General features: G+C 50.3%; 1 protein-coding gene across 1 annotated transcript in view; it reads right to left on the reverse strand.

Moving 5' to 3' along the window:
* PIP4K2A (phosphatidylinositol-5-phosphate 4-kinase type 2 alpha) overlaps positions 1 to 25,334 on the reverse strand; it is a 176,063-nt gene that overhangs the window by 36,427 nt on the left and 114,302 nt on the right. Inside the window, exon 4 of the mRNA XM_002717397.5 lies at positions 15,738 to 15,890. Within this exon, the coding sequence (XP_002717443.3) occupies positions 15,738 to 15,890 (153 nt within the window). The remainder of the gene's footprint in view (positions 1 to 15,737; positions 15,891 to 25,334) is intronic.

Raw genomic sequence — 25,334 nt, forward strand, 5'->3', positions numbered from 1 at the left:
GAAGACCTCTCTCTCTCTCTCTGCCTTGCCTATCTCTGTGTAACTCTGCCTTTCAAGTAAATAAATAAATCAGCAAATTATAAGTTCTTAGGACAGAGCCTATTGCAGGTTGTCGTGAAACAAGAGGACTTCAAGAAGTTCAAGGAAAAATGAAGTTCAGACAGAATTTAAGAACATAGATTTTTATCACTCAACTTAAGCTCCATCAAAGTCAAGACACTATTATAAGAATTGACAGCAGTCATTTAGTTCACCCCTAAAGAGCTGAGGGTCCAGGGAATTGAACCACAGTAATGCCAACTTTTAACATTATTACCTGGAGAGAAAGGGGTGTCCCTTACAGAGCTTTTTGAAACAGAGAGAAATAGGGAGCCAGATGAGGACTCTCTCATAGGCAGATGCTCAATCATCTCCCACCAAGACTCTCACAGAACTGCCCGTTAGACGAGAGGAGCAGGAGCAGTCACGGGGAGGCCTCTCTGGGAGTCTTCATGTGGAGACTCTCGCTCCCGCTCTAAAGATACTCTACTAATAAGCAGATGTTACCAGCCCTTGGCCCTCCCAAAAGTCAACAGCAAAATGCTTCGAGCATCCCCACAAAAAACTGATGCTGTTACCTTCTTTTTTTTTTTTTTAAGATTTATTTATTTGGCTGGTGCTGCGGCTCACTAGGTTCTAGTCCTGGTCGGGGCGCCGGATTCTGTCCCAGTTACTCCTATTCCAGGCCAGCTCTCTGCTGTGACCCGGGAGTGCAGTGGAGGATGGCCCAAGTGCTTGGGCCCTGCACCCGCATGGGAGACCAGGAGAAGCACCTGGCTCCTGGCTTTGGATCGGTGCGGTGCGCCGCGCCAGCCACAGTAGCCATTGGGGGGTGAACCAAAGGAAAAGGAAGACCTTTCTCTCTCTCACTGTCCACTCTGTCAAAAAAAAAAAGATTTATTTATTTATTTGAAAGGCTGAGTTAAAGAGAAGCAGAGAGAGAGAGAGAGAGAGAGAGAGCGAGCGAGAGAGGTCTTCTATCTGCTGGTTCACTCCCTAAATGGCTGCAACGGCCGGAGCTGGGCCAATCCAAAGCCAGGAGCCAGGAGCTTCTTCCAGGTCTCCCACACAGGTGCAGGGACCCAAGCACTTGGGCCATCCTCTACTGCTTTCCCAGGCCATAGCAGAAAGCTGGATCAGAAGTGGGCAGCCAGGCCTGGAACCTTGCCTATATGGAATGCCGGCACTGCAGGTGGCGACTTTACCCACTACACCATGGTGCCGACCCCATGCCTTTTGCTCTTAAGCAGTCTGCTTTGCTTTTTTTTTTTTTTTTTTTTTTTTTTTTTTTTTTTTTTTTTGACAGGCAGAGTGGACAGTGAGAGAGAGAGACAGAGAGAGAAAGGTCTTCCTTTGCCGTTGGTTCACCCTCCAATGGCCGCCGCTGCAGCCGGCGCACCGCGCTGATCCTGGCAGGAGCCAGGAGCCAGGTGCTTTTCCTGGTCTCCCATGGGGTGCAGGGCCCAAGCACCTGGGCCATCCTCCACTGCACTCCCTGGCCATAGCAGAGAGCTGGCCTGGAAGAGGGGCAACCGGGACAGAATCCGGCGCCCCAACCGGGACTAGAACCCGGTGTGCCGGCGCCGCTAGGTGGAGGATTAGCCTATTGAGCCACGGCGCCGGCTCTGCTTTGCTTTTGACTGGACCATGCCTTCCTCTTGGTAGCCACTGCTTTGATGGTGCTTTCTCTGCAGGACTGTGCTGGTAACGCCATGTTTCATCTCCTGTTCCGATCCTTCAATGGGACGCTTCATGATCTGGATCTCATGTGTTCCAGGGTTTCTGGAAAGCTCTGCTCCTGCCTGCAGCTGATCTGGCTGTAGCAATTTTGGCACCCATTGAGCAGAGTTGGCTCCACTTTAATTTTTCAGTCAGAATTGCATGAGCTGGACCCGTTGGAAGATCGATGGTGTTGGCTGCTGCTTCTACCGCTGATCGTCAGTCTCTTCCATCAAGGCATGAATGGGATAACTCTGTCCCCTGTAAACTGATGCATATGGTCTGCTACTGCAGCCTTCAACACCAGCACTGTCTGTCTCTTCTTAAAATGAGCTCTCCACTTGTAAACTGCTGATTTCTTGGGGGTGTCGTCCCCTCCAACTTTCTGCGAAGCACCAACAATCTTACCATTCCTCCACCCAAGCTGTAATCATAAATTTGATGTTTGTCCTTGTTTCAGTTATTTTTAAAGATTGATTGATTGATTTCAAAGGCAGTCTTACAGCTCACTCAACAAATGGCCGACAATAGTCAGGACTGGGTCAGGCTGAAGCCAAGAGCCAGGAGCTTCTTCTGAATCTCCCTCGTGGGTACAGGGGCCCGAGCACTTGGACCATCTTTTGCTGTTTCCCAGGTGCATTAGCAGGGAGGCAGATTGGAAGCAGAGCAGCTGGGACTTGAACCCATGCCCACACAGTATGCCAACGCTGCAGGCTGTGGCTTAACCTACTGAACTACAGCATTGCCTCCCCTTGCTTCAGTTTTATCAGATGTCATGTTGCTGTGTTGGGGGCTCTTTTCAGACTGATGCCTTGTTCTTTTAGTGTCTGTAGCTAGCAGGAGCTTGCTTTGGTGTAAAACATTTCTGAAATCTGTGCATATCTCCCCCCTCAACAATGTGCATTTTCCATGAACTATACAAAAATGTCTTCTACAGAAATGGTTTCTGTCATCTGAACCTTTTCCATTTTCTTCAGGCCTCAAAATCCCTCTCTTAACATCCATTCATACATTCATTTAAAAAATACTTATTATGCATCCATATAATGCCCAGCACTGTGCTGACCACACAGGAGAGACTGATCCTCCACCAAAGGGACGACGGAACCCTCTGGCAGTGAGGGCCTTGGCTTCCTCTTCCTGTTGCCGAATCTCCCACAATCTGCTGGGCAGCTCCAGTGGGAGGCCGGAGGGTGGCGCTCGCGAGATGCAGCTCTGCAGTCCCCCTGCGCCCCATGTTGTTGGCTTCTCATGCTTTACCCACCTCCTCCCCTAACCCCGACTGTCATCAAAGGTGCTACAGTTTCTCCTGGAAAACAAACATAACAAAACCAAACCAAAAGGAGAAACGCTCCCTCCACAGTAGAGACATGGTGGCCGGGGGCAGCGCCAGGGCACCGGGCTCATCGGGACACCCACTCGCCAGGTGTTAGTGTGTGAGCCCTTCTGTTTCAGAGGAGCACGTTCAAGTTCTTGGAGAAGAAAATTCTGTGTAATTTGAGATACTTTAAAAAAAAGGATGTAAATATGGTAAAAACATTAATAACTCTTCAATCCAAGTAATGGGAATAAGCTATCAATCCTTTTTATGTTTGAAAGTTTTTATACCAAAAAGTAAAAACAAAGCCTCTTTGGTTGGTCCTGCCTCCTTTTCTACCCATGGGCTCTCTCTTGATCAACCTTACAATGCTGTCTACACTGACGTGACAGCACTTATTTCTGGTTCCGCCCTACTCCCCACCCATTCTGTAACTCACTCTGCCTCTCACCTCCTCAGCGCACCTCTCCCACTAAGGCCATCAGTGACCCCGGAGAGGCTAAAGGCGACGATGCTTGTCGCCTTTCTCTTGCTTGGCCCTTCCTGGCCGGTGCTCTTCCTGTGGCTGTGTAAACACTGTGTGCTCCTCGCTTCTCTCCTTCCACTCTTGGCCGATTCTTCCTCCTCTCTGTGCCCATTAAACACGGATTTGCTCAGGGCTTCAACCCAGGGGGCCTGGGACCGTCTCGTTCTGCAGATTGTAGGCCACCTCAGCCAGCGCTGTGTTTCTGCTTCTGTCTGCACCCAGTAGCCCTCCAGCTCATTTCCAGTCAACAGCCTTTCCTGTGAGGTGCATATCAACACAGGATTCAGCCAGTTCATACGGCTTCCCTGCCCGACGTCAGCTCTATGAAGGGGTCACTGGACCCATTTTGTTCTATGTGAACGCCCCAGAACTCAGCAAGACCTAGCATGTAAAAGCTTAACTTCATTAATTACTGTTGAATAAATAAATGAACGGGGCAATTAAAAAATCCAAGATTTTTAGAAAAAGATTTATTAATTTATTTGAAGGGAAGAATTACAGAGAAGTAGAAGCAGAGGCAGAGAGAGAGAGAGAGGGAGAGAGAGGTCTTCCAATTGCTGGTTCACTCCTCAAATGGCCCCAACAGCTGGAGCTGGGCTGATCCAAAGCCAGGAGCCAGGAGCTTCTTCTGGGTCTCCCACATGGGTGCAGGGGCCCAAGGACTTGGGTCATCTTCCACTGCTTTCCCAGGCCACAGCAGAGAGCCGGATCTGAAGTGGAGCAGCTGGGTCTTGAACCAGTGCCATATGGGATGCTGGCACTGCAGGCGGCAGCTTTACCCATTATGCCAAAGTGCCAGCCCCCAACGTTTTTTTTTTAACAGATGCGTATTGCCTATCTTTATAATTAACACCATGACTCTCACCTCCAGGTGTTGTAAATATGAAAATTCTGGATTCTGAAGGCAGGAAGACAATCCAGGGTGATTTATGGTGAAAGGGGAGCCCAGGCTTTTTCTCATGATGGCCGTGATAAATGAAGGACATTACACGAGAAGAAAGGCAGGAAAAAAGATGGCATGTGTCAGCCACGAGGAGAACAAGGAGTAGCCGCCAAGTAATTGCTTAAGGATGTTAATCTGGTAAGTGCTGCGGTGCCGGGAGCGACTCTGGGGTGGGCGGGGAGAGCGCCGACACAAGCGGTTACTGCACATGCGTGCGTGGCGACCCTGACCCGGGGCTCTGGGGAAGGAGGCAGAGAGGAATCGCGACGCTAGTGATGACCAAGCTGTTGCCGAAAGTGGGTGAAGAATTCTGTTCTCGGATTTACACGGAATTCCCACTCAAAAGTCTCCCAGCTTCCTGAAGCGAACATGGACTCAGAGAATTGGTCCCATTGGCCCCTGTAACCTCAGGGCCACGTGCGCAGCGACTGCAGTGGCACACGGGGCCTCCCTGGTCCAACCCAGGGAGAAAGCTGCAGAAGTACAGATAAGGGAGACAAGGCCTGCGATGACACAAGCAGGCCCAGGTGCCGCGGAGAGGGAGGGAGGGAGGGAGCCCACCACCACCAGCACCTGATGCGTCCCTAAGGAGCTTTCCAGGGAATGACTACATTTTAAATGAGAATAGGAATTCCCAATGTCAGGGACTCTCCATAGGATAAAAACTTGCCAAAAATGAGTAACTGTGTGTGTGTGTGAGTGTGTGTGTGCACGTGTGTGTTTATAAAGTGGGACAATGTTTTATAAATATTAGAGAGGCTAAAAAGTTATTTCTGTCCTGCACTGCTTTTAGGACACAACTCTGAGCACCTTTCCTGCAAAACACCAACATCATACACAAATTAGCAGAATAACTTGCCAATGAACGCTTCACAAAGGAGAGGGGGTCCCGGGGGCCCCACGATGCATGCTTCGTGTTTGTTAACTGTCTGTTATTCCGCATGAGCATCCTCTCGTCTTCAATGGTCACAAACGCCCTCGGCAGCTACAAGCTTCTTGTTAGCGCTGTGGATGCAACCACAAGGCGGTCTGAGGGATCTGTTTCACTTCCAGGTTACGAGAACCGAAAAGTGACAGCTTCGACCTCAGGGCCTCTCTAAGAGAGGAACAAACACGCCTTCCACTTTCAGCCACAGGGTCTGGATGTGGCCACCGGGCACGCCTTCCCCACTGGTATAAGCACAAACCTGCCACGGATTTACACACTCGGCAGGAGCCTGGCCGGTTCCTGTCCATGGCCGCTCTGAGATCCCCAGGGAGACAAGGCTGAATATGCACCAAACACGCCTCAACCCTGGCCACTCCATGTGTGGCTCACAAATGCGGAGCATACATCAGACCAGAGATTCTCATCCTGGCAGAGCCACAGCACAGCATCTCTCCTTTGGAAGGCTCCTCACCACACACTACCCGCCCCACCCTCTGTTATTTCCACCTCCTGGGGCTCTCCAGCTCACCTGTTTCCCTCATCCCAAACCTAGACGCTCCGCCTGGCACCAGAGGCGGCAGCCCCGGCCCACAGGTGCTCAGTGCAGCCATGCGCACAGCCTGCATCTGAACACAGGCTGAACATGCACTCCCGATGTTGGAACAGGCGAATGTGAGCACCATCAGCTCTTGCTGCACCTCCTGTGTAAGGACACTGGTTCTGACACTCTCGGTGTTAAACTCGCTGCGTGTCATTAAACGGTGCACATTCCTGCATTCTCACAGCTGTGTGACACATGTCATCGCCCTTCATTATTTATCGTGCAGTGCCTTCTGTTTTTTCTAAGACTGCTCTCAGAAATTTTTATATTGGTTGGTAAGGTTTAGCCTGTAGCCTCCATTTCTAACACTAACACTTTTCTGCCCTTTAAAAAAAATTTTAGAAATGATGCCAAGGTGACAATTAAAGGCAAACAAATGTCCCCTGTTCCCAAGCCTCCCTTAGAAGTTTTTCCTGGGCGGCTGCAGGCCTGTTAGGACCGCAGTGCAGTGATGAACTGGAAATGCAGCAGCCACAGCTCCTCCTGCCTTCGTTCCTCCCCTCTGAGGCTCCCACCAAGAAGAAGGTGCGTTGTGAATCCCGATCTGTTGCTCTTCTCATGCAAAATGCATCGCACGAGATCGTTCACAGCTGACTGAGGTTTCAGCAGCCTGGTCCTAAGTGAGGCTCTGCAAGGGATAAATATTTATACCTCCGCATGACAGGGTGAACCTGGGCTCCGGCTTGCGGAAATTGCTGTTATTATCGTGTTTCACTCATTTTTTTTTCCCAAGGCTGGAAGTGACAATTTAATATAGTGTCAAATTAATACTTCAATGCAAAGTCTTGTTTCATTGAATGTTTTTGAAAGGTTGAATTATCTGTAATCCGTATTGTGCCTCTGGCTATGTTTACAGCTCACTCCAGCAACACAGAAAGGTGGGAGGGAGGGAGCGCGAAGAGAGAGGGAGGGGGAATAAAAAAACAAGCCAGCCTGAAATTATGGATTGCGTTGTTTTAGAATGGCCAAACAAATAGATCATCCAAATTTTCCTTGAATTGGTGTCTTGCTATGTTTTAGGATAATGGCTATGAGGCTCCATTAATAGAATTTTCATTTTGATTTCAAATAGCTTTAAAGTAAAAAAACAATGTAAGGATGACTACATTTAAACGAATATGGAAACTAAACTTCACTGCCTTTCGTACATCTCAGGAAAAGGCTTAAAAGGGACAGGATCCTCTGCAGCGCTTTCAAGCACTCCCAGAACTGGGATGCTGCAGGATATACCCAAGTGCCAGTGCTGACGCGCCACTGCCACTCCCTGCACACCACCACCCAGACCCGGGAGGCCCGTCACTGTTTCATCACATGCAGCGATGCTGTCAAGCACACGGTGACGCTCTTTATGGCGTCCACTGCAGTAAGTGCACAGTGGCTGCTCCAGGTGTCACCACTGGGGAGTCCAGGTGTATCAAAGACAGGAGGGCCCCTGAACCAGCTCCCTACTCTCTCATGAGGAGCTGGCCCCTCAGTGACCTGTGCCTGGGGTCAGGGGGCAAACATCCAAGCAGGTGAGGAGTTGAGGGGTAGCAGGGGCCTGGGGAGGAGGGGCGGCACACAGCCAGATGATGCTGGCAGAAGCCCACCTGTGGAGGGACAGAGACCCCAGTCAGGTAGGGGAAGTAAGCCTGGGGGCTCCCACTCATGGCAAAACCCTCGCAAGGAGCTGCAGAGTCCTGGAGTAGCAGCCCCCACCCAACCCAAAGTCTCTGGAAAACAGCCTGCTGAGGCCTTCCCCGATTAAGGCTAAGCGATCTGAGTGAGACCATCCAGGAAGGGAAGGCAGGTGCTGCAGGCATGATGGCTCGGGAGCCAGGCTCGATGCCCTCCTGGGAAGGCCTTGCCGCCCCTGCTGGGGGAGTGCGGTCAGCACCTCCACCGCACTGCAGCCCGGGGGGCATGCTACACGGTGCCCTGCAGCTGGGCTGAGGCCTGTCAGGACCTGGGCTCATGTCTCCCTTTGCCCACCCCTGCTTCTTCCTCCTCCCTCCACTTGGCCTGACAGTCAGCAGACCCAGAAACTGCAAATTCAGGATCCCAGGACCTGCAGAACTCGGCACGATGAGAAACGCATCAACAGGGATGCATACAATGCTGGAAGAAATACAGTGTGACCTCAGACATGAGCTTGGGCGCTGTGGACGGAGACACAGAAGCACTGAGAGGAAGCATCCCTGGGCAGGTGCAATGGCCGAGGAGAGGAGCAGGGCTGGACGGTGCCTCTAGGGCACGTGGCCAGAGCCGGGCAAAGGTCTGGGGGTGCCCAGTGCAAAAGCCCCTACCTCGGCGTGCGAGGCTAGGGTGACAGCGTCACACACACACAGCTGTGGGAGGGTCAGGAGGAGACAGGGATGTTTCACATGCAAACAGCAGGCTACAAGTGGCCCGCTGGCAAGCTACAGGGCATGTTTTGGCCCACAGGAAGGCCACAGATGGCCAACGCTGTCCCGACATTCCTGAAAGAGAGAAGCCCTGCTGGCAGCAGGGGGAAGGAGGGGGCTCACCCGAGCCTCACAGTCTTCCAGTACCCACGGGCTGGACACTCGAGCGGGCCTGCAAGCTTCCACTGACCGTCCCTCCAGAATACGCCCAGGAGGCCATGGGATGTCCAGACAGCAGGCACCGCCCTGTCCCTCACCAGGGGCTTGGTGGGATGTCAAGTACAGTCAGACCTGCGGGATTCTTGGGTCTGTGCACAGGGAAAGGCCCAGGAACACAGGCGCACCACGCGTGTGTGTGTTAGTAAAATGGTGCAGTCTTATCTGTGGCGCGATCTACACCCCTGCCACCATTGCTGGAAGCCAGGTGACCACACGGCCCAACCACAGGTGTCAGCTCCACCCCCACCCTAATGGGATTCGCTGTTCCTACTTCCCTGCCCCCTCTCTGGCAAAGGTTTAACAGGACCTGATCTTGTACGTGTGTGTGTGCGCGTGCGTGTCTCTCTCTCTTCTGCTCTCCTCTCTCTCCTTCGTCCCTTCCCTCCAGTCTGTCAGGTTTCCCCACCAATAAACCCTTTCCCTTACTCCAGTGTTTGGTGTGGTTTGTGGCAGCCTTCCAGGGCCGACCACCCCCTGCCCCCCCACCAAGAGGGGGAGGAGTCCACTCTGCTGAGGCCTCTTCCTGTGAATGGGACCACAGGGCTACTGTCCCCCAGGGAAGCATACACAGATGCACTCTAAGGAGGCTCCCCCAGAATCAGGAGTTCACGCTCAAACCCTGCACTGGAGTTTGAGCTACTAACTGGCTCACCTGGCACAGAGTTCAGATTTTGGGAGCATAACTTGTGGATTCAGCTAAAGTTAATAATTATTTCCCAAATATAAAAGATGAGAGGAGATTTCAGGTTACTTTATTAAGTTTTCAACCTACTGACTACTTCGAAATAAAACATAAATGAATTTCAACCTTGTATTTCAAAAGCTTGAAGTTAGGTGTTCATAGTATGAATATTTTCATCAAGTATTTTCTGGTCATCTACACAGGTGCTGGCTAAGTGAGACTCTCCCAGGGTCTGGTGCTGTGACACAGCTTGTTAAAGCCCAGTTCCCTAAAGTTACAGCTTCTAAAATGTTACAGACAGTGCCTCTTTGTTTTAATTAAAACTGAAGCTGCCTCATTCCAAAACTCACAATGAATTCAGGTCGGGGGGGGGGGGATACCAGTCAATTTAGGAGAAATGAGACATTCAAGAGGCTCTTCATCATTTTTTTTTTTTTTTTCCTTTTTAAGTGTTCTTCCAACATGGTTTGGCAAGTCAGGTGATAAACACTATTTCTAGGACTTGAGTTTGTGGTAGCCTAGCAAGAATGTGAAGAAAAGGATACTTACACCAAAACATGACTTTCCCACCCATGTGAAACAGAAAACCCAATGAGGGGAAGGAGTCTTACTGGAGTTTGCTGCACTTAGTGGGCAGTCTTCCACTGGTCTGAGAGAGGGCGCTGCCCTCTCAGCACACGGTGGAAATTAAGGCAGGATTTAGGCAGCATAGAAAGAATAGGGCATGATACCAGAGCCCGGACAAAAGAAATCCAACTTCTGAGGGTTCACATCCTGGTAACTCTGCACCAGTGCTACACTCTGTCAGAAAGCAGGCCCCCTAGTGGACGGAACAGCCAGTGACTGGATTCCGGGCGGAGGGACTCCCACCCTCCACTGGGGAGGGAGGAAATGGCATGAATACAAGAATGGCCTGTAATTACCCTTAGGCGGCAGACCCTGTTCTGAGCATGTTGTAAACACGAGTCCACTTAATTAGTGCAATGGCAATGAAGCAGGTGCTCCTATCCAAGCATATGGACAAGGAAGTAAGTGTGCAGAGGTTAGGCAACTTGTCCAAGGTCAGGGGCAGAGCTGAGACTTGAAGGCCACTGGCTGGCTCCGAACCCCTGCTCCCCATCATCTGCCACACGTAGCACGCTGCTGGCAGGTGCGCTGTGTTGGAAAATCAGTCCCAGTGAGCAGCACTCATTCAAACAGCCAGCAGGTGCCACGTCTCTAAGGGCTGCCACGACAAGGCAGCAAGTGTGGGTGGGCGTTATTTCATGGACACAAAGAAGAAAGGAAGAAAAAAGGGCACCCAAGAAGTGAACGCTATTAGAAAGAGCAGCCAGTGTATCCCCAGGAGGGGCCTCAGAGAGCCCACGGCAGGTGTGGTGCTGCAGCTGGACAGAGCTCAGCTACCGCCCTGACTTGGGCAGCTCAGGAGCACAGCCCACGAGCAGCAAAACTGCAACCCAAAGCGACAGGAGTGGCAGTCACCGCGCAACAGGAGACAGGACTGTCTGAGACTAGACACAGCCCCTGGAAGGGGTCTAGGCCTCTGTAGAGTTGGGGTGGGGGACTGGTCCTAGGCTCTGACTCCTGAAGGTGAGCTGGAACAGCACGGGAACCACGGCACGGCAGAGGCTCTCCCTGGGACCATGTACCATGCTGTGACCTTGGTCCACTCAAGGTCAAGAGAGGCGTGTGAGGACATTCCCACGGTGGACAGCACTAGTGAGGGCCCAGAGGCTGTGTGCACTGCACCTGTCCCTGCGGTACAGCCTGTGTGGTACAGCGGCCTGGAAGGACACCTTTTTAAAAGGTCTGGGGCTGGCACTGTGGTACAGTAGGCTAAGCCTCTGCCTGCAGTGCCGACATCCCATATGGGCACCAGTTCGAGTCCTGGCTGCTCCACTTCCGATCCAGCTCCCTGCTAATGTGCTTGGGAAAGCAGTAGAGGATGGCTCAGGTGCTTGGGTCCCTGCACCCATGTGGGAGACCCAGAAGAAGAAGCTCCTGGCTCCTGGCTTTGGATCTGCCCAGCTCCAGCTGTTGTGGCCATTTGGGGAGTGAACCAGTTGATGGAGGTCCCTCTGTTTGTAATTCTACCTCTCAAATAAATAAAAATCTTAAAAATAAAAAAAAGGTCTGCAGCTTCCATGTGTGTTCCAGGGCTGTCGCACGGTTGCTGTTGCACAGCGAGTCAGGTGTCTGAGTCCTCTCTATGGGGAACACCCTGGAGACAGCCGGATCAGACCTGCCATCAGTATCAGTTACTGTTTTCCTCCTGAGTCTTGCTTTCCTTTGCATCTTCGGGCACCACTGCTCTGGTTGCCCTTTCTACTCTGGCTGCTGGGAAGCTCAGGTCAAACCGGTGGTCCTCAAAACAGCAAGTGTGTTGCCGAACGAAACTTCAGGCTCACTCCAGGCTCCATTTTGTGCCTTTCACCGCTTCTCCTACCTTATTCTATCTTGTATTTCACATTTCTTTGAAGACCACCTTAAATCTGCCGGGATGAATGAACGGAATAAGAAAGCTGTGTGGGGAAACTGAGGCGGACTCTGCCTAAGTAACCAGCCCCAACAACCAAGGACCTTTGTCTCTGTGTCCTTACAGTCAGCTGTGGTAATACTGGCTATTCTCAATCTTTGGGACCCTTTAAATTGTACTTAGAATATTCTGTTTCTAAGAAGAAAGAAAAACATAGGTGCTGGCTAAATGAGATGCTCTCAGGGGCTGGTACTTTGGCGCCCAGGCCTGCAGCGTCGGCATCCCATATGGGTGCCGGTTTGAGGTCCAGCTGCTCCACTTCCGATCCAGCTCACTGCTAATGTGCCTGGGAAAGCAGCGGAGGATGGCCCAAGCCCTTGGGGCCCTGTAAGCATGTGGAAGACCCGAAAGAAGCCCATTGCTCCTGGCTTCTGATTAGCTCAGCTCTAGCCATTGCGGCCATTTCGGGAGTGAACCAGTGGATGGAAGGCCTTTCTCTCTATGTCTCTACCTCTCTCTGTAACTCTTTCAAATAGATAAAATAAATCTTTAAGAAAACAATGAGACTCTCCCAAATAAACAGCACTCTCTATGTCTCTACCTCTCTAACTCTTTCAAATAGATAAAATAAATCTTTAAGAAAACAATGAGACTCTCCCAAATAAACAGCACACCAGGAAAAGACCGATTTTGTAGAAGTAGAAAGAAGGGAACTCTGCAGCACTGTTCAAGCTCCTGCAGTGCGTCCTAGACTTATTTAGATCCTCAGCATATTTTATGTACTATCTGGACATGTCAAACCCCTGTATGTTAGGTTACAGTAACTACTTAGGGAAAATGTTTCAAGTTATGATCCCTGCAGAGTCAAAGGGTTCTGAATTCAGAGTTGTCATCCCGAGGTTGACAGCTGAATTCAGGGTCACACTTTATTTTTTGAAAGATTTATTTATTTATTTGAAAGTCAGAGTTACAGAGAGGCAGAGACAGAGAGAGAGAGAGAGAGCTCTTCCATCCGCTGGTTCACTCCCCAAATGGCTGCAACAGTGGCTAGAGCTGGGCTGATCCGAAGCCAGGAGCCAGGAGCTTCTTCCAGGTCTCCTACACACGTGCAGGGGCCCAAGGACTTGAGCCATCTTCCACTGCTTTCCCAGGCCATAGCAGAGAGTTGGATTGGAAGTGGAGCAGCTGGGACTTGAACCAGCACCAATATGGGATGCTGGCACTGTAGGCAGCAGCTTTACCTGCTACACCACAGCTCCGGCCAGAGTCATGCTTTATTAGAACAGTATCCTAGCCACTCACCAGGTAATATAAGAGCCAACATTTGCTTTGCCGGCACTGTGCCAATCCAAAGCCAGGAGCCAGGTGCTTCCTCCTGGTCTCTAATGTGGGTACAGGGGCCTAAGCACTTGGGACATCCTTCACTGTCTTCCCGGGCCACAGCAGAGAGCTGGACTGGAAGAGCAGCAGCCGGGACCAGAACCCGGCGCCCATATGGGATGCCGGCGCCACAGGTGGAGGATTAACCAAGTGAGCCACGGCGCCGGCCCCTACTGTTTTCTTAATTTGGGAAGGAGGGGTAGGGAGGAGGAGGAAGAGAGACAGAAGAGAGCTTCTTCATCTACTGTTCCATACTCCAAATGCCCACAATGGCTGGGGGTGGGGCTGGGCTGAGGCCAAAGTCAGGAGTAAGGAACTCAATCCAGGTCTCCCACATGAGTGGCAGGAACCCAGTTACTTAGGCCATCACTGCTGCCTCCAAGGGTCTACATTAGCAGGAAACTGGAGCTAGGGGCCAGAGCCAGGGAACGAATCCAAGCACTCCAGCATGGGAAGCGGGTGTCTTTAATGCTAAATGCCTGCCTCTACTCTGCCACTTAGAAATTTCCTTTATGAACGGCAACAGCACGAGCACTGTAGAACAAATTGCAGAAGGAACAGATGTTATAAAATATTTATTAGATGACAAATGAATTTAGATTTTGGCTAAGGCTTTTAGAAAATAAATTATAGGCAGTGCTATGTTTCCAGAAACAGAATGTGGTCCGAATATTTTCTATAGGTTTTACTGTGAGCAGAACACAATTGATCGCATTTGCAAAGACTGGAAGAATAAGCTAGGCCAGGAAATAATGCATGATGTCAGAGCATAAGCCGCCACCACAGCAGTGCTTTGAAAGCCCTTTGAACAGATAGCTCAGTGCTCACAGATCCAAACGGGCACTGCCTTCAAGGCAGCACTCCGAGAGGCGACACCTAATAAATGTGCTTGCTGAAACTCCCCAAATCCTTCCATCCAGGCACTAGGGCCCAGGGCACTTTATTTTGTGACAGCTGATTTTTATCTTTAAGAGATTTGGGGCTTATTTAGGTAAGAAAGCAAAGCATGACTCTGCTGTGGACTGAATGCCTGTGTCCTCCAAAATCCCCAACGCCCAACACCATGGCATCTGCAGGTGGGGCTTCAGGGAGGCAATTAATTAGGTCAAGGAGGCTGGGGCCCTCCGAATGGGATTAGCGCCCTTACTAGAGGGGCTGATTCCCTTTCTCTCTCTCCCCTTGTGAGCAAGGCCAGGGGGACTGCCCTCACTGGGACCTGCTCACGCTAGCACCCTGCCAGCCGACCTCTGGTCTAGAACTGGGCATCTGGCCTCGTGGTGAAGCCACTGGTTGGGACACCCATGTCCCATGCCTGCAGTGCCTGGGTACCATTCTTGGCCCTGGCTCCTGATTCCAGCTTCCTACTAGCGGCCTCAAGTGACTGGATTCCTGCCACCCACGTGGGGGATGTGGACTGCGTGGTTTTTTTGCTACTGGCTCTGGGCCAGCCTGACCCACTGTGGGCATTTGCAGAGTGGACCAGCAGATGGCAGCCCTTTCAGAAAGTCACCAGGTCTGCGGTGCTTTGTTGCGACAGCCTGAGGAGGCGAAGGCTGCAGAGGCAACAGTGAGTGTGTGCTCCAGGCAGGGATCGGTGCCAAAGTGACTGCTGCGACGTTGCACCGGCAGTCCTATCTGTGTCACAAGACTACACCTTCTCAGAATGACCTCACTGCTACGAACTACTGTTAAAAGATAGGTATGATCTTACCATGATGCTACCACCACCACCCATACCACACGGCATGTGAGGCAAACGCTGCGCTAGGTACTTGCCCCACATTTCCCAGTTAATCCTCAGGCCTCCAGAGCTATGTGTTATTAGCATCCCCAGCACACAAATGAACAAAAAAGGCCTCAGAGTCAAGACAGCATGTGGTTAGCAAACGACAGTACTGGATCTGAACCCGGAACCCTCTGACTTTGGACGTCACGCTCTTGGTACTGCACAGTGAGGCCTCTAGCAACGAGGCTGGGATCTGTGAACATGGGCAAACCAGCCCTGGAACAGACTGCACGAGCCAGAGCCCGCTGGTGCCCAGGGCAGTCCATTTTACCCCCAGGGCGATCAGGAAGGGATGATGCTCGGAGAAACCCGAGTGCAGCCCGGCACTCACCTTTGGAAAGCAGAGAATTTTCCCAACAGCTGTCGGTGAGCCAGGAGGAGCCGTGACAGGGAGAGCAGGTGGGATTTGGGGGTCTAAACGGATAAACACTCAGAGCTCAGTGACTCATTTCTGGGGCAGGCAGAGAGGATTCTAGAAGTTACCAAGTCTTAGGTGGTGGTCACTGAACCCACCGCACAGAAGGGTGCTTAGCATAAAAGCGCTAGTGATCTTTACGGCATAAGCAGTCCCGAATGCTGTCAGTAGTCTGGACACAGCGATCTGAGAGCCGGGCCAGAGGTGACAATGCTGGGCGTGTTATCATTTCCCAACTGTGCGTCCAAGCCTTTGGCCTTGATCATGACGCGTCATGAACGCTAACCCCCTCAGGGTCCCAAACGAAAACAAAGACGTTACCTGGTGGTATTTCTTCAGGATGTTGTGCATCTCGGCCACGTCTTCGCTGGTGATGGTCTTGATGACGTATCTCTTGTCGTAGGACGTGTGGAACCGTGCCCCGCTGCGGGCCTGCGAGTCGTTGGGAAGGGGTGCGCTTCTGGTCAAGGAATTCTTCCCGGAGCGGGACAGGGGTGGACGGGTGGGAGGGGAGGGAAGAGAATCGGTTAAAGGGGTGGCTTTTCTGATGCCCAGATGAGCTGTCGTCATAGCAAGTGTTCAAGAGCATCTGTGTTGGGAATGAACCGATCAGCAGGATGACAACATCTTGCGGCTCTCAGAGCTCAGGTGGCCAGCCTCGCAGATGAAAGGGCATCAGCTTGACTATTACACCACGCTCTTAAGGTGGGCTGGGGGCTAGAATTGTGATCAGAGTTACTTTATTCACCTGGTTCTTCTTTTCAGAGCTGGACAGGAGCTCCAATTTTTCTTCTGAATAAAGTTAGGAGCCAGTTATGAAACCAAGGTCGACCGTCCCCTGCTATCTCTGTGTGTGACAGGCGCTGGGCCAAGACCTCGGCTAGGCCATTCCCCTGGCTCTGGTAACATCCCTACGCTACGTTCACGGTCATTGTCCTCATCACTCTATGCGTGATGCATGCTGGGGAAAAAGGGGTGGAATAAACAGGCCAAGGCCACAGCGCCAGTAAGGGAACAGCTGGAGTTCCAACTCAGGCATGGTCGGCTCAGAACAAGTCGTTGACCAGGGACTGCGGCCTCCTGGGCTATGCCCCAGAGGAGGGAGGCAGGGGCCCGGGCCTCAGCATTCTGAAGCCTGCTCTGGTCCAGCCTCCACTCCACCGAGTCTGAGCACTCGTGGCTCCCTGCGGGGCAGACGAGGAGGAGCTGGGAGCAGAGGCTCTGAGCAGGGGCTTTTCTGGCGTCTCTTAGTGCAGCGTCTGGCTCATGCTGTGTACGTAGCCGCCAGGTAAGCCTGGTGTGGGAAAGCTTAGACGGATAATTCTAAGTTCAGGGGCTGGAAGCCGCACCTCCTTCGCTCTGAGTTGCCATGTTCACCTACCTGTCAATCGGGGACCCCTCCCTAGAAAGTACCTCCTCTTACCCGGGATGTGAGAGTGGTACCACATAAACACTTCTGTTTTTCTAAGCTCATAAAAAGCCAGGTAGCACAGAAGCTTGGGCTCTCCCCCTCGTGGACTCAGGATGGGCAGAGCAGGGTATAGTAATTCCCTTTCCCTGGCCAACTCTCCCTAAATAAAGCCCTAATGGGCCTGTGTATTTTTCTTTCCTTTTTTTTTTTTTTTAAGATTTATTTATTTGGAAGTTAGAGTTACAGAGAGGCAGAGGCAGAGGCAGAGAGAAAGAGGTCTTCCATCTGCTGGTTCACTCCCCAAATGGCTGCAATGAATGGAAGCTGAGCTGATCTGAAGCCAGGAGCCAGGAGCCTCTTCTGGGTCTCGCAAGCAGGTGCAGGGGCCCAAGGAGTTGGGCCATCCTCCCTTGCTTTCCCAGGCCACAGCAGAGAGCTGAATAGGAAGTGGGGCAGCCAGGACTTGAACCCGTGCCCATATATGGGATGTCAGCACTGTAGGTGGAAGCTTTACTTGCTATGCCAAAGTGCTGGCCCTGGGCCTGTGTATTTTTCTCACTTTGTAAATAAAGTGTATCATACTGCATGCCATGTTTATGCCTATACTTAGAATTCTTTTCTAAGTAAAGGACAAGAGTCTGGAAATTTAATTTAAGTCCAGCCTAGCCCACAACAAGCCTACCCTCCTCTCACGCAGGCTCTTCCATTGTCTCTCCCCCTTACAGCGTCTGGAAGCCTCTTGCCCATGCCCCACCTTCCTTGCCCTGGCCCTCAGACCCTGGCTTGGCACAGCCCTGCCCCTAGAAGCCATCCCTGCTAACTGCCCTTGAGTTGGCTCCAGAGGTGCAGTGGTTCTCCTGCTCTGCTAACACCCCCAGGCCATGGTCATGGTTACTACCCAAAGGGACCACACAGACCTCGCCCCACCACTTCCTCTCCTTAATGGGCAATCGAAGACTGCAGTGGGCCAAAGGTGGTCTGGGTCACGGAACAGAGAGGTCTTCAGGGGAAGGTGCTGTTTCTGCCCCAGGCATTTTCCATGGAAAAGTCCCCTTCCTCCCAGCATCTCCAAGGCTCCCCGTCTTGCCCTTTCTCTCTAGATGAAACCCCAGAGGACTGAACAGGGATGAGGCAGAATCGAGTCACAGAGGTGCAGCTGGGCAAGGAAGCCCCATACTTCCGGGGGTCCTTGTTTCCACTGTGGCAACAGATTCTCACATTCTGAGTTAGCCTGTGGGCATCCAAATGTAAGCAGAGCCAAGATGGCCGGAGAACGGCATCTGTCTTCCCTAGCTTATCAGAAAATCCAAGTGAAGAAAAAAATCAGTGCAACTCCCAGTGACTTCAAATAGCAGAATCTGGCAGTGTTCAGTTATTCTTAAGATAAATGAAATTCGCTGGATAGACTGAGAATGATGAAATGATTTTCATGCTGAAATGACTATTATGAGGGACAGGCATTTGGCACAGTGGCTGAGTGGCAGCTTGGGACACCCACATCCGATATCAGAGTGCCTGGTTTCAGGCCTGGCAACTCCACTTCCGCTCAAGTTTCCTGCTAATGGGTACCCTTTGTGGGGGTGGTTGGGTAGCAGGTGATGGCTCGAGTAGTTGGGTCCCTGCAACCCATGTAGGGGACCTGGATTGAGCTCTAAGCCAGTGTCATCAGACTGCCGCGCCCTGTTGTTGGGGACGTTTCGGGGAGTGAACCAGCAGACTGGAGCTCTCTGTCGCTCTGCCTTTCAAATAAAATGAAAATACATTTAAAAAATTTTTTACGTGACTATAGTAAAACACGGTTTAATTCTCAATGACATTGCTGTTTCTCAAACAAATACAATAATAAAACCCAATAAGTCTTTACACTATTTCTTACTTAGAATAAAAAGGAAGAAATTCAAAGTAAATGAACTATTTTGGGGTTTTAAATACTAGTGGGGAAAAAATCAATTATTATAATTGGCTAACTTTTTTCTCCTAAACATTAATCTGCAAAAGGATAGTTATTTCAAATAAAACAAGAACTCTAGGATTAGGACTGCAAATAATTTTCAGGCATAAAATTAAAGCAGGAACAATCAACTTCATGACAGCCAGGTGGAACAGACCATAAGCTTTGTAAAACTGACAACAGAGGTAAAATACCTTTGGGAGGGGGTGACAAGGAAGAGTAGACGAGAACCACATTCTGCGAAGGATGGGGTAAAAGTGGCCCATGTTCACAGTGCGTTTTGTGTGGGAGGGAACAACGTTCGCTTTCAGGCCACTGGGGGAGAACATGGCTGAAAACTGTGCCATCAGTGCTTCCTGAACCTAACAAGCACCTGAGCCACTGCGGGGAAGAGGAGTGCACAGTCTGGGGTCTCCTCGCCCAGGGCAGGGTTAGGTAGCATTTTAAGACGTAGATGCTGCTGATGGGGCTGCTCTGCAGTCACACGTGAGAGCCCAGAGTCACTGGCTGGTGCTTCTAAGGTGCTTCCTGCGTGGTCACTGCAGGCTTTCTTGCATTAGTGCTTTCCCCGTTATATCCTCTCCACCCCCAGTTTGGTTAAAATGGGAAATTTTATAGTTATAGATGAACTGTATTAATTAATTATGTATTAATTAATTAAACACTGTATTAATTAATTAATCACTGTATTAAAGGGACCTTTAGTAACACTGACTCCTGACAAGGCAATATATGAGCTTATGAAGGGCTAGGAATGACTAATCAAGAAATGCAAAAATTCATTAGCTCAGATGTTACCCTTTCCCAAATTCTTTGCCTTTCTTTAATGTTCAAAGACATTTTTATAATCATTTACTATAGACTTTGCATAACTACTCATATACAAGTATTAGCCCTGGGTTATAAGATCTCATGAATTCTAATCTCGATTCTGTCTTAATCCACTTTATTAATGGTTACATGTGTGGTCCCAATCCACAATATCTGTCTCCAGTGTGTGAAAAAATTTATTATTATTATTATTATTATTATTATATTATTTTAGAGAGGCAGAGAGAGGGAGAAAGAGCTAGGTCATCCACTGATTCACTCTCCAAATGTTCTCATTGGCTGAGGCTGGAGCTAGGACTTGGGAACACAAGCCAGGTCTCTCTGTGGGTGGCAGGAATCAGTTACTGGAGCCAGCACCACAGCCCCCCGTAACCTAAACTGTTGGGAAAGTTCTTGGTTTGCCAAATGTAGGATGTAACTTTCCTGTCCCTGTGAACATAAAAAAAAGTGATGAAGAGTGGGGCCAGCGACATGGTGCAGTAAGTTAATCCTCCACCTGTGGTGCCAGCATCCCATATGGGCGCCAGGTTCTAGTCCTGGCTGCTCCTCTTCCAATCCAGCTCTCTGCTGTGGCCTGGGAAAGCAGCAGAAGATGGCCCACGTCTTTGGGTCCCCGCACTTGCATGGGAGACCTGGAAGAAGCTCCTGGCTTCGGATCTGCGCAGCTCCAGCCGTTGCGACCATTTGGGGAGTGAACCATCGGATGGAAGACCTCTGTCTCTCCCTCTCACTGTCTATACCTACCTCTCAAATAATTAAATAAAATCTTAAAAAAAAAAGTGATGCCAAGTAAGCCCGGGACAGAGGCCAGCCTGAGATGCAGATGAGACCCACCTCAAGGCCTAAGAAGCACCACTGACAGGGTTGGTGTGGCTGACACCAAGGCACCTCCTAGTCGCCAGGTGATGCCCTGACTTGGGGGATGTCTCCCTTTTCCACCTGTCTTTATGAGAAAGCTGTCAGGCAGGATTACCCAAAGAAAGCCACCCAGGGCTTGGAGACATCGACTCTCATTAGAAAACAAATTCTCTGCCCTGGACAGAGCTCAGGCACTTGTATGCTCTGTAACAAGGTGACACTTCTTAAATTCAAACCCCCTTCCACCCCTCCTCCCCCAGGTCCTGAAACCATCTGCTCAGAAGTGCTAGGTTATTTCCTACGGCTCTGATTATATAACAACTTGTATCTTTATTTTTTTTTAAAAAGATTTGTTTATTTATTTGAGGACAGAGAGAAAGAGAGAGACAGAGACAGAGACAGAGAGACAGAGACAGGGAGTGAGAGCTTCCATCAGCTGGTTCACTCCCCAAATGGACACAATGGCTGGAGCTAGGCTGATCTGAAGCCAGGAGCTAGGAGCTTCTTCTGGGTCTCCCACGTGGATGTAGGAGCCCAAACACTTGGACCATTCTCTGCCGCTTTCTCAGGCCCTTAGCAGGGAGCTGGGTCAGAAATAGAGCATCTAGGACTGGAGTCCATATGGGATGCCGGCACTGCAGGTGGCAGCTTTACCTGCTATGCCACAGTGCTGGCCCCCAACTTGTATTTTTAAAAGAGGATTTAAAACACTTTGCAAAGGAGCTTCAAGTTGGAAATTCCCAGTCCACAAGGTCTCCCTTCTATCCTTGACTTCTGCTCACTCCCAGCATCCTCTCAGACCAACAAGAAGAGAGAGGGGGATAGGCAAATGGAGTAGCAGGCAAAGGACAAAAGGGACAGGAGACGTCAACACAGGAACTTTGGTTACCTGAAGGCAGGGACTCTGAGGCCCCACCAATTCCTCCTGCACAAACCCCTTACTCTGTCACCTGCTATCAGCAACCACAACTGGACTGAACGGTCTTCCGACTTGCTCCCCAATGATCGCTGCATATTATCGCTGCTGTCAGTGGGGGGCAGAGACTCAGGAAACGCACATGATCTCCTATTAGCTTATGGGGGGCAAATGATAAACTGCAGTGGGCGCCTGCACCGGCGTGGGAAACCAGGAGGAAGCACCTGGCTCCTGGCTTCGGATCGGTGCAGCGCTGGCTGTAGTGGCCATTTGGGGGGTGAACCAGCGGAAGGAAGACCTCTCTCTCTCTCTGTCTCACTGTCTATCTGTCAAATAAATAAAAAATAAATAAATATGAAGAAACTACAGAAAACATGCTCTAGTCACTGGCTACTCTGTTCTTCTATGCATTCATAGTTTCAAATTATAAACTAGGTAACTCCTTAAACCCACTTGCTCTAAATGAAAACACTTATCATAACGTGTCCTAAGGAAAAAAAAGTTGCCAAAAATAAATGTTGGGGGGCAAAAAATGTCTCTTATTGCAGATAAACTAACTTCAAACTGCAAGCAGTCTCCTTTTATAATGGCTTTAGTAAGATAGAACTCACATATTCTGCAATTCGCCTATTTAAAGTATACAGTTCAGTGGTTTTTAGTATTCACAAAGTGCTGCAACCATCACCACAACCAATTTAAAAAGGTTTTTCAGCACTCTAAAAAGAAATACCACACACTGGTTTGCAGTCACTCCCATGCTTTCTCGTACCCCTCTCAACCTGGAGGCCACTCATCTATTTCCTGCCTGTAAATTTCCCCATCCTGGATATCTCGTATCAGTGTAATCATAGAGTACACAGGTGCTTGGGATTGGACCAAACATTCTTCTGGCAGGTGGAACTAAACACACCAGCCCCAACGAGCTGACCCACCGTGCCAGCTTACTCCACATGAGCAAGGGGACGCTGTGGGAGCCGGCACTGGCTGTGCCACAGCCTGGCAATGTAGCTTCTGAGGATGCTCCTGGGTTTGCTGGGGACCCTAGCTAAGATGAAATTAACTTTTAGACCAAAATTCAAGATCTAAGGCAAAGCTGTCAGAAGCAGGGCAGGTCAGAAAATGACATTAGGTCTGTTTAGGTTTTTTTCTTGTTTATCTTGCAACTTGGCGAGCAAGCATCCGTCTCTTAGCCAGATGCATTTTTGGCCCTGTGATATCCCATCTCAAACTCTGAAGCCATGGGGCCACGCTAACAGAAACAGGAAATAAAGGAAGATAGTGAGAGCTGATGCTTACTCTCCAACCGCCTTCTTACATTTATAACTGGAGACACTGATTGTCTCTTCCCTTGAAGAAGGGATTTATTGCACCGGCCTTCCCACCCCCTTCTCCAGGTCTGTGCTGGAGATGTGCGTTTCTGAACCGGGAAGTCCAGGAGGGCAGAGCCCCCAGAAGCGTGGAGGAAACACGAAAGTCAATTTAATTAGCTCGTTCTCACCACCAATCCTGGACGCGCTTTAGAAACAGCCTGACTTAGCAACCGTTACTTTCTCCCAGACTTATTTACAAAAATAAAAAATAAAAAGCATTCCGCCCATTTAATCCTCTTGAACTAATCATGAAGTCCTGTACACAATCTTCATGCTTTCCTTTTAAACACTCATTTGTACATTCTGCTAAAGTGCAAAGCTTTAATTTTCAGTCAAAGGAAAGGCCATGTGAAGTCAGTTCCGGCACGCACACATGTGTAAAAGCCCTTATTTTACCAAGGGGGCATGTTCCCTTACAGAGAAGAATCTAAGTGACAGTCACCTACTCACAGATTTAGCAATAGATTCGGGGATCTGACGGCTGGGTGGGCCCCACTTTACAGATGCAGAAACTGAGACCCATCAGGGCTAATTGAGCGGTTTGTGGTCACAGCATCACTCACTGAAGACCCAAGACTGAAACCAGGCTTGCCAGCTCCTACGCTGGCTGTTTCATGAACCTAAAACCTGGAAACCGATTGTTGCTCTGCTGACAATTTGGGATTAGGATTATAGGCCTCAAGTCTGATGGCCCAGGAGACAGCAGCGGCTGCCCAGAGAAGGCGGGTTCACATTTGACCCGTCTGAGTGGGCCCAGATGGTCCTCTGGCCTTCTCGGAGAGTTAAAGGCCTATGTGCTCACTTGAGCACTGGCATCAAGGGTTTATTAAATGCCCACTGAGTTCAAAGCCCTGTGTTAAGCTCCTGGGGAATCTCAGAGATGTTCTGCACTGTGATCCCAAGCACAGAATGGCTTTCATTATAGTGGGGAGTGAGCCACGGTGCAATTCCATGCTCATCAATAATGAAGCAATTTATAAGAAAAGAACATAAAAATGGAAGGGGCTGACCAACGGGGAGAGCCGCAGAGTCGCTGGAACTTCACAGAGTGCTGCAAGATCGCCTTTTAAGATCTCGGGTTGGTGCTAGACTACAGAGATTAAAATGCCAGAAGCTGGGCAGATGTTTGGTGTGGCGGTTAAGATGCTACTTGGGACGTCCAAATCCCGAATCAGAGTGCCAGGGTTTGAGTCGCTGCTCGGCTCTCGATTCCAGCTTCCTGCTACTGTGTACCCTGGGAGGCTGCAGGTGATGGCTCAAGTACTTGGGTCACCACCCATGTGGGAGACCTGGGTTGTGTTCCCAGTTCCCACCTGGCTCCAGCCCAGCTCTGGCAATTGTGGTCATTTGGGGAGTGAATCAAGCAGCATACGGGAGCTGTCTCTCCCTGTGCCTCTCAAACAGTAACACAGACTGTGTGACATCACTACCTCTCCATGCAAAACCCGCAGGACTGCATGCCGGCTGCAGAGCTGGGCTGAGGCCTTCTGCTCCATCTCTATATTCTCTGCGTGTCCTGGCTGTTGTCCCACAATTACCTCCCACAATTCTGCCAGGGTCACGTGAGGTCTCCTGCCCCTGTGCTTCCGACCAGAAGGCTGCTGCCTCTTGGTACGCCGTCCTCCCCCCCCCCCCCGCCCCGCCCTCCTTCCCTTCCTTCCATGCACATGTCTTCAGGGCATGCCGGGAGCCAGGTATTGTGCTAAAAACTGGGCAGCTGGCACACAAGCCAGACACAGTCGCTTCTCTCCTGCAGTTTAAGTCCATGTGGGCATTCTACGTTTGAAAAAATGTTTTCATTTGATAGACTTGATATTCTAGAGATACTGGAAGAATTTTTTTTTTTTTTTAAACAGGCAGAGTGGACAGTGAGAGAGAGAGACAGAGAGAAAAGTCCTCCTTTTGCCGTTGGTTCACCCTCCAATGGCCGCTGCGGCCGGCGCACCGCGCTGATCCGAAGCCAGGAGCCAGGTGCCAGGTGCTTCTCCTGGTCTCCCATGCAGGTGCAGGGCCCAAGAACCTGGGCCATCCTCCACTGCACTCCCGGGCCACAGCAGAGAGCTGGCCTGGAAGAATGTTTTTTATTCCCTCAAGTTTAGTATACTCTGAAGGCCTTAATGCTTCAGAATTTTATTTTTAAACTTGAAACAAGAACATCAAAAGTTTACGATGTTCGCTTTTAAAGTTAATTATTTTAAAATTAGAAGTCTCTGCTACAGATACAAAGAAGAGAGTGCATCAGACGTGATTAATGAGGGATTCTAATTCAGGAGAGGCAGTAGGGGAAAGTAAACCTGGTATTATCCGAAGGAGGAACAAGAGGGCTGGGTTTCAGTGACGCCCGTTATTCAGACCCGACAGCAGCAGCTCTATCCTGCGTGACGTTTCGGTTTCTGGGGAGCAACCCTGCCTGGTAGTTCAGAAACTTGAACGTAGCCCCCGCCTGACTTCCCACTGGCCTGGGAGACTGGACAGAGGAGTGTGGAGGGTCATCAAGAAAGTGTCATGGTGTCTGGGTTTCTGCGAATCTTGCCAGCACCTGGCTCAGCGTCTGGCATAAAATAGTTGAGAAAAAAAGGGA

Source organism: Oryctolagus cuniculus, chromosome 13 (genome assembly GCF_051225735.1).
Source record: "Oryctolagus cuniculus isolate XC-2025 breed Fujian yellow rabbit chromosome 13, ASM5122573v1, whole genome shotgun sequence".
NCBI lineage: Eukaryota > Metazoa > Chordata > Mammalia > Lagomorpha > Leporidae > Oryctolagus > Oryctolagus cuniculus.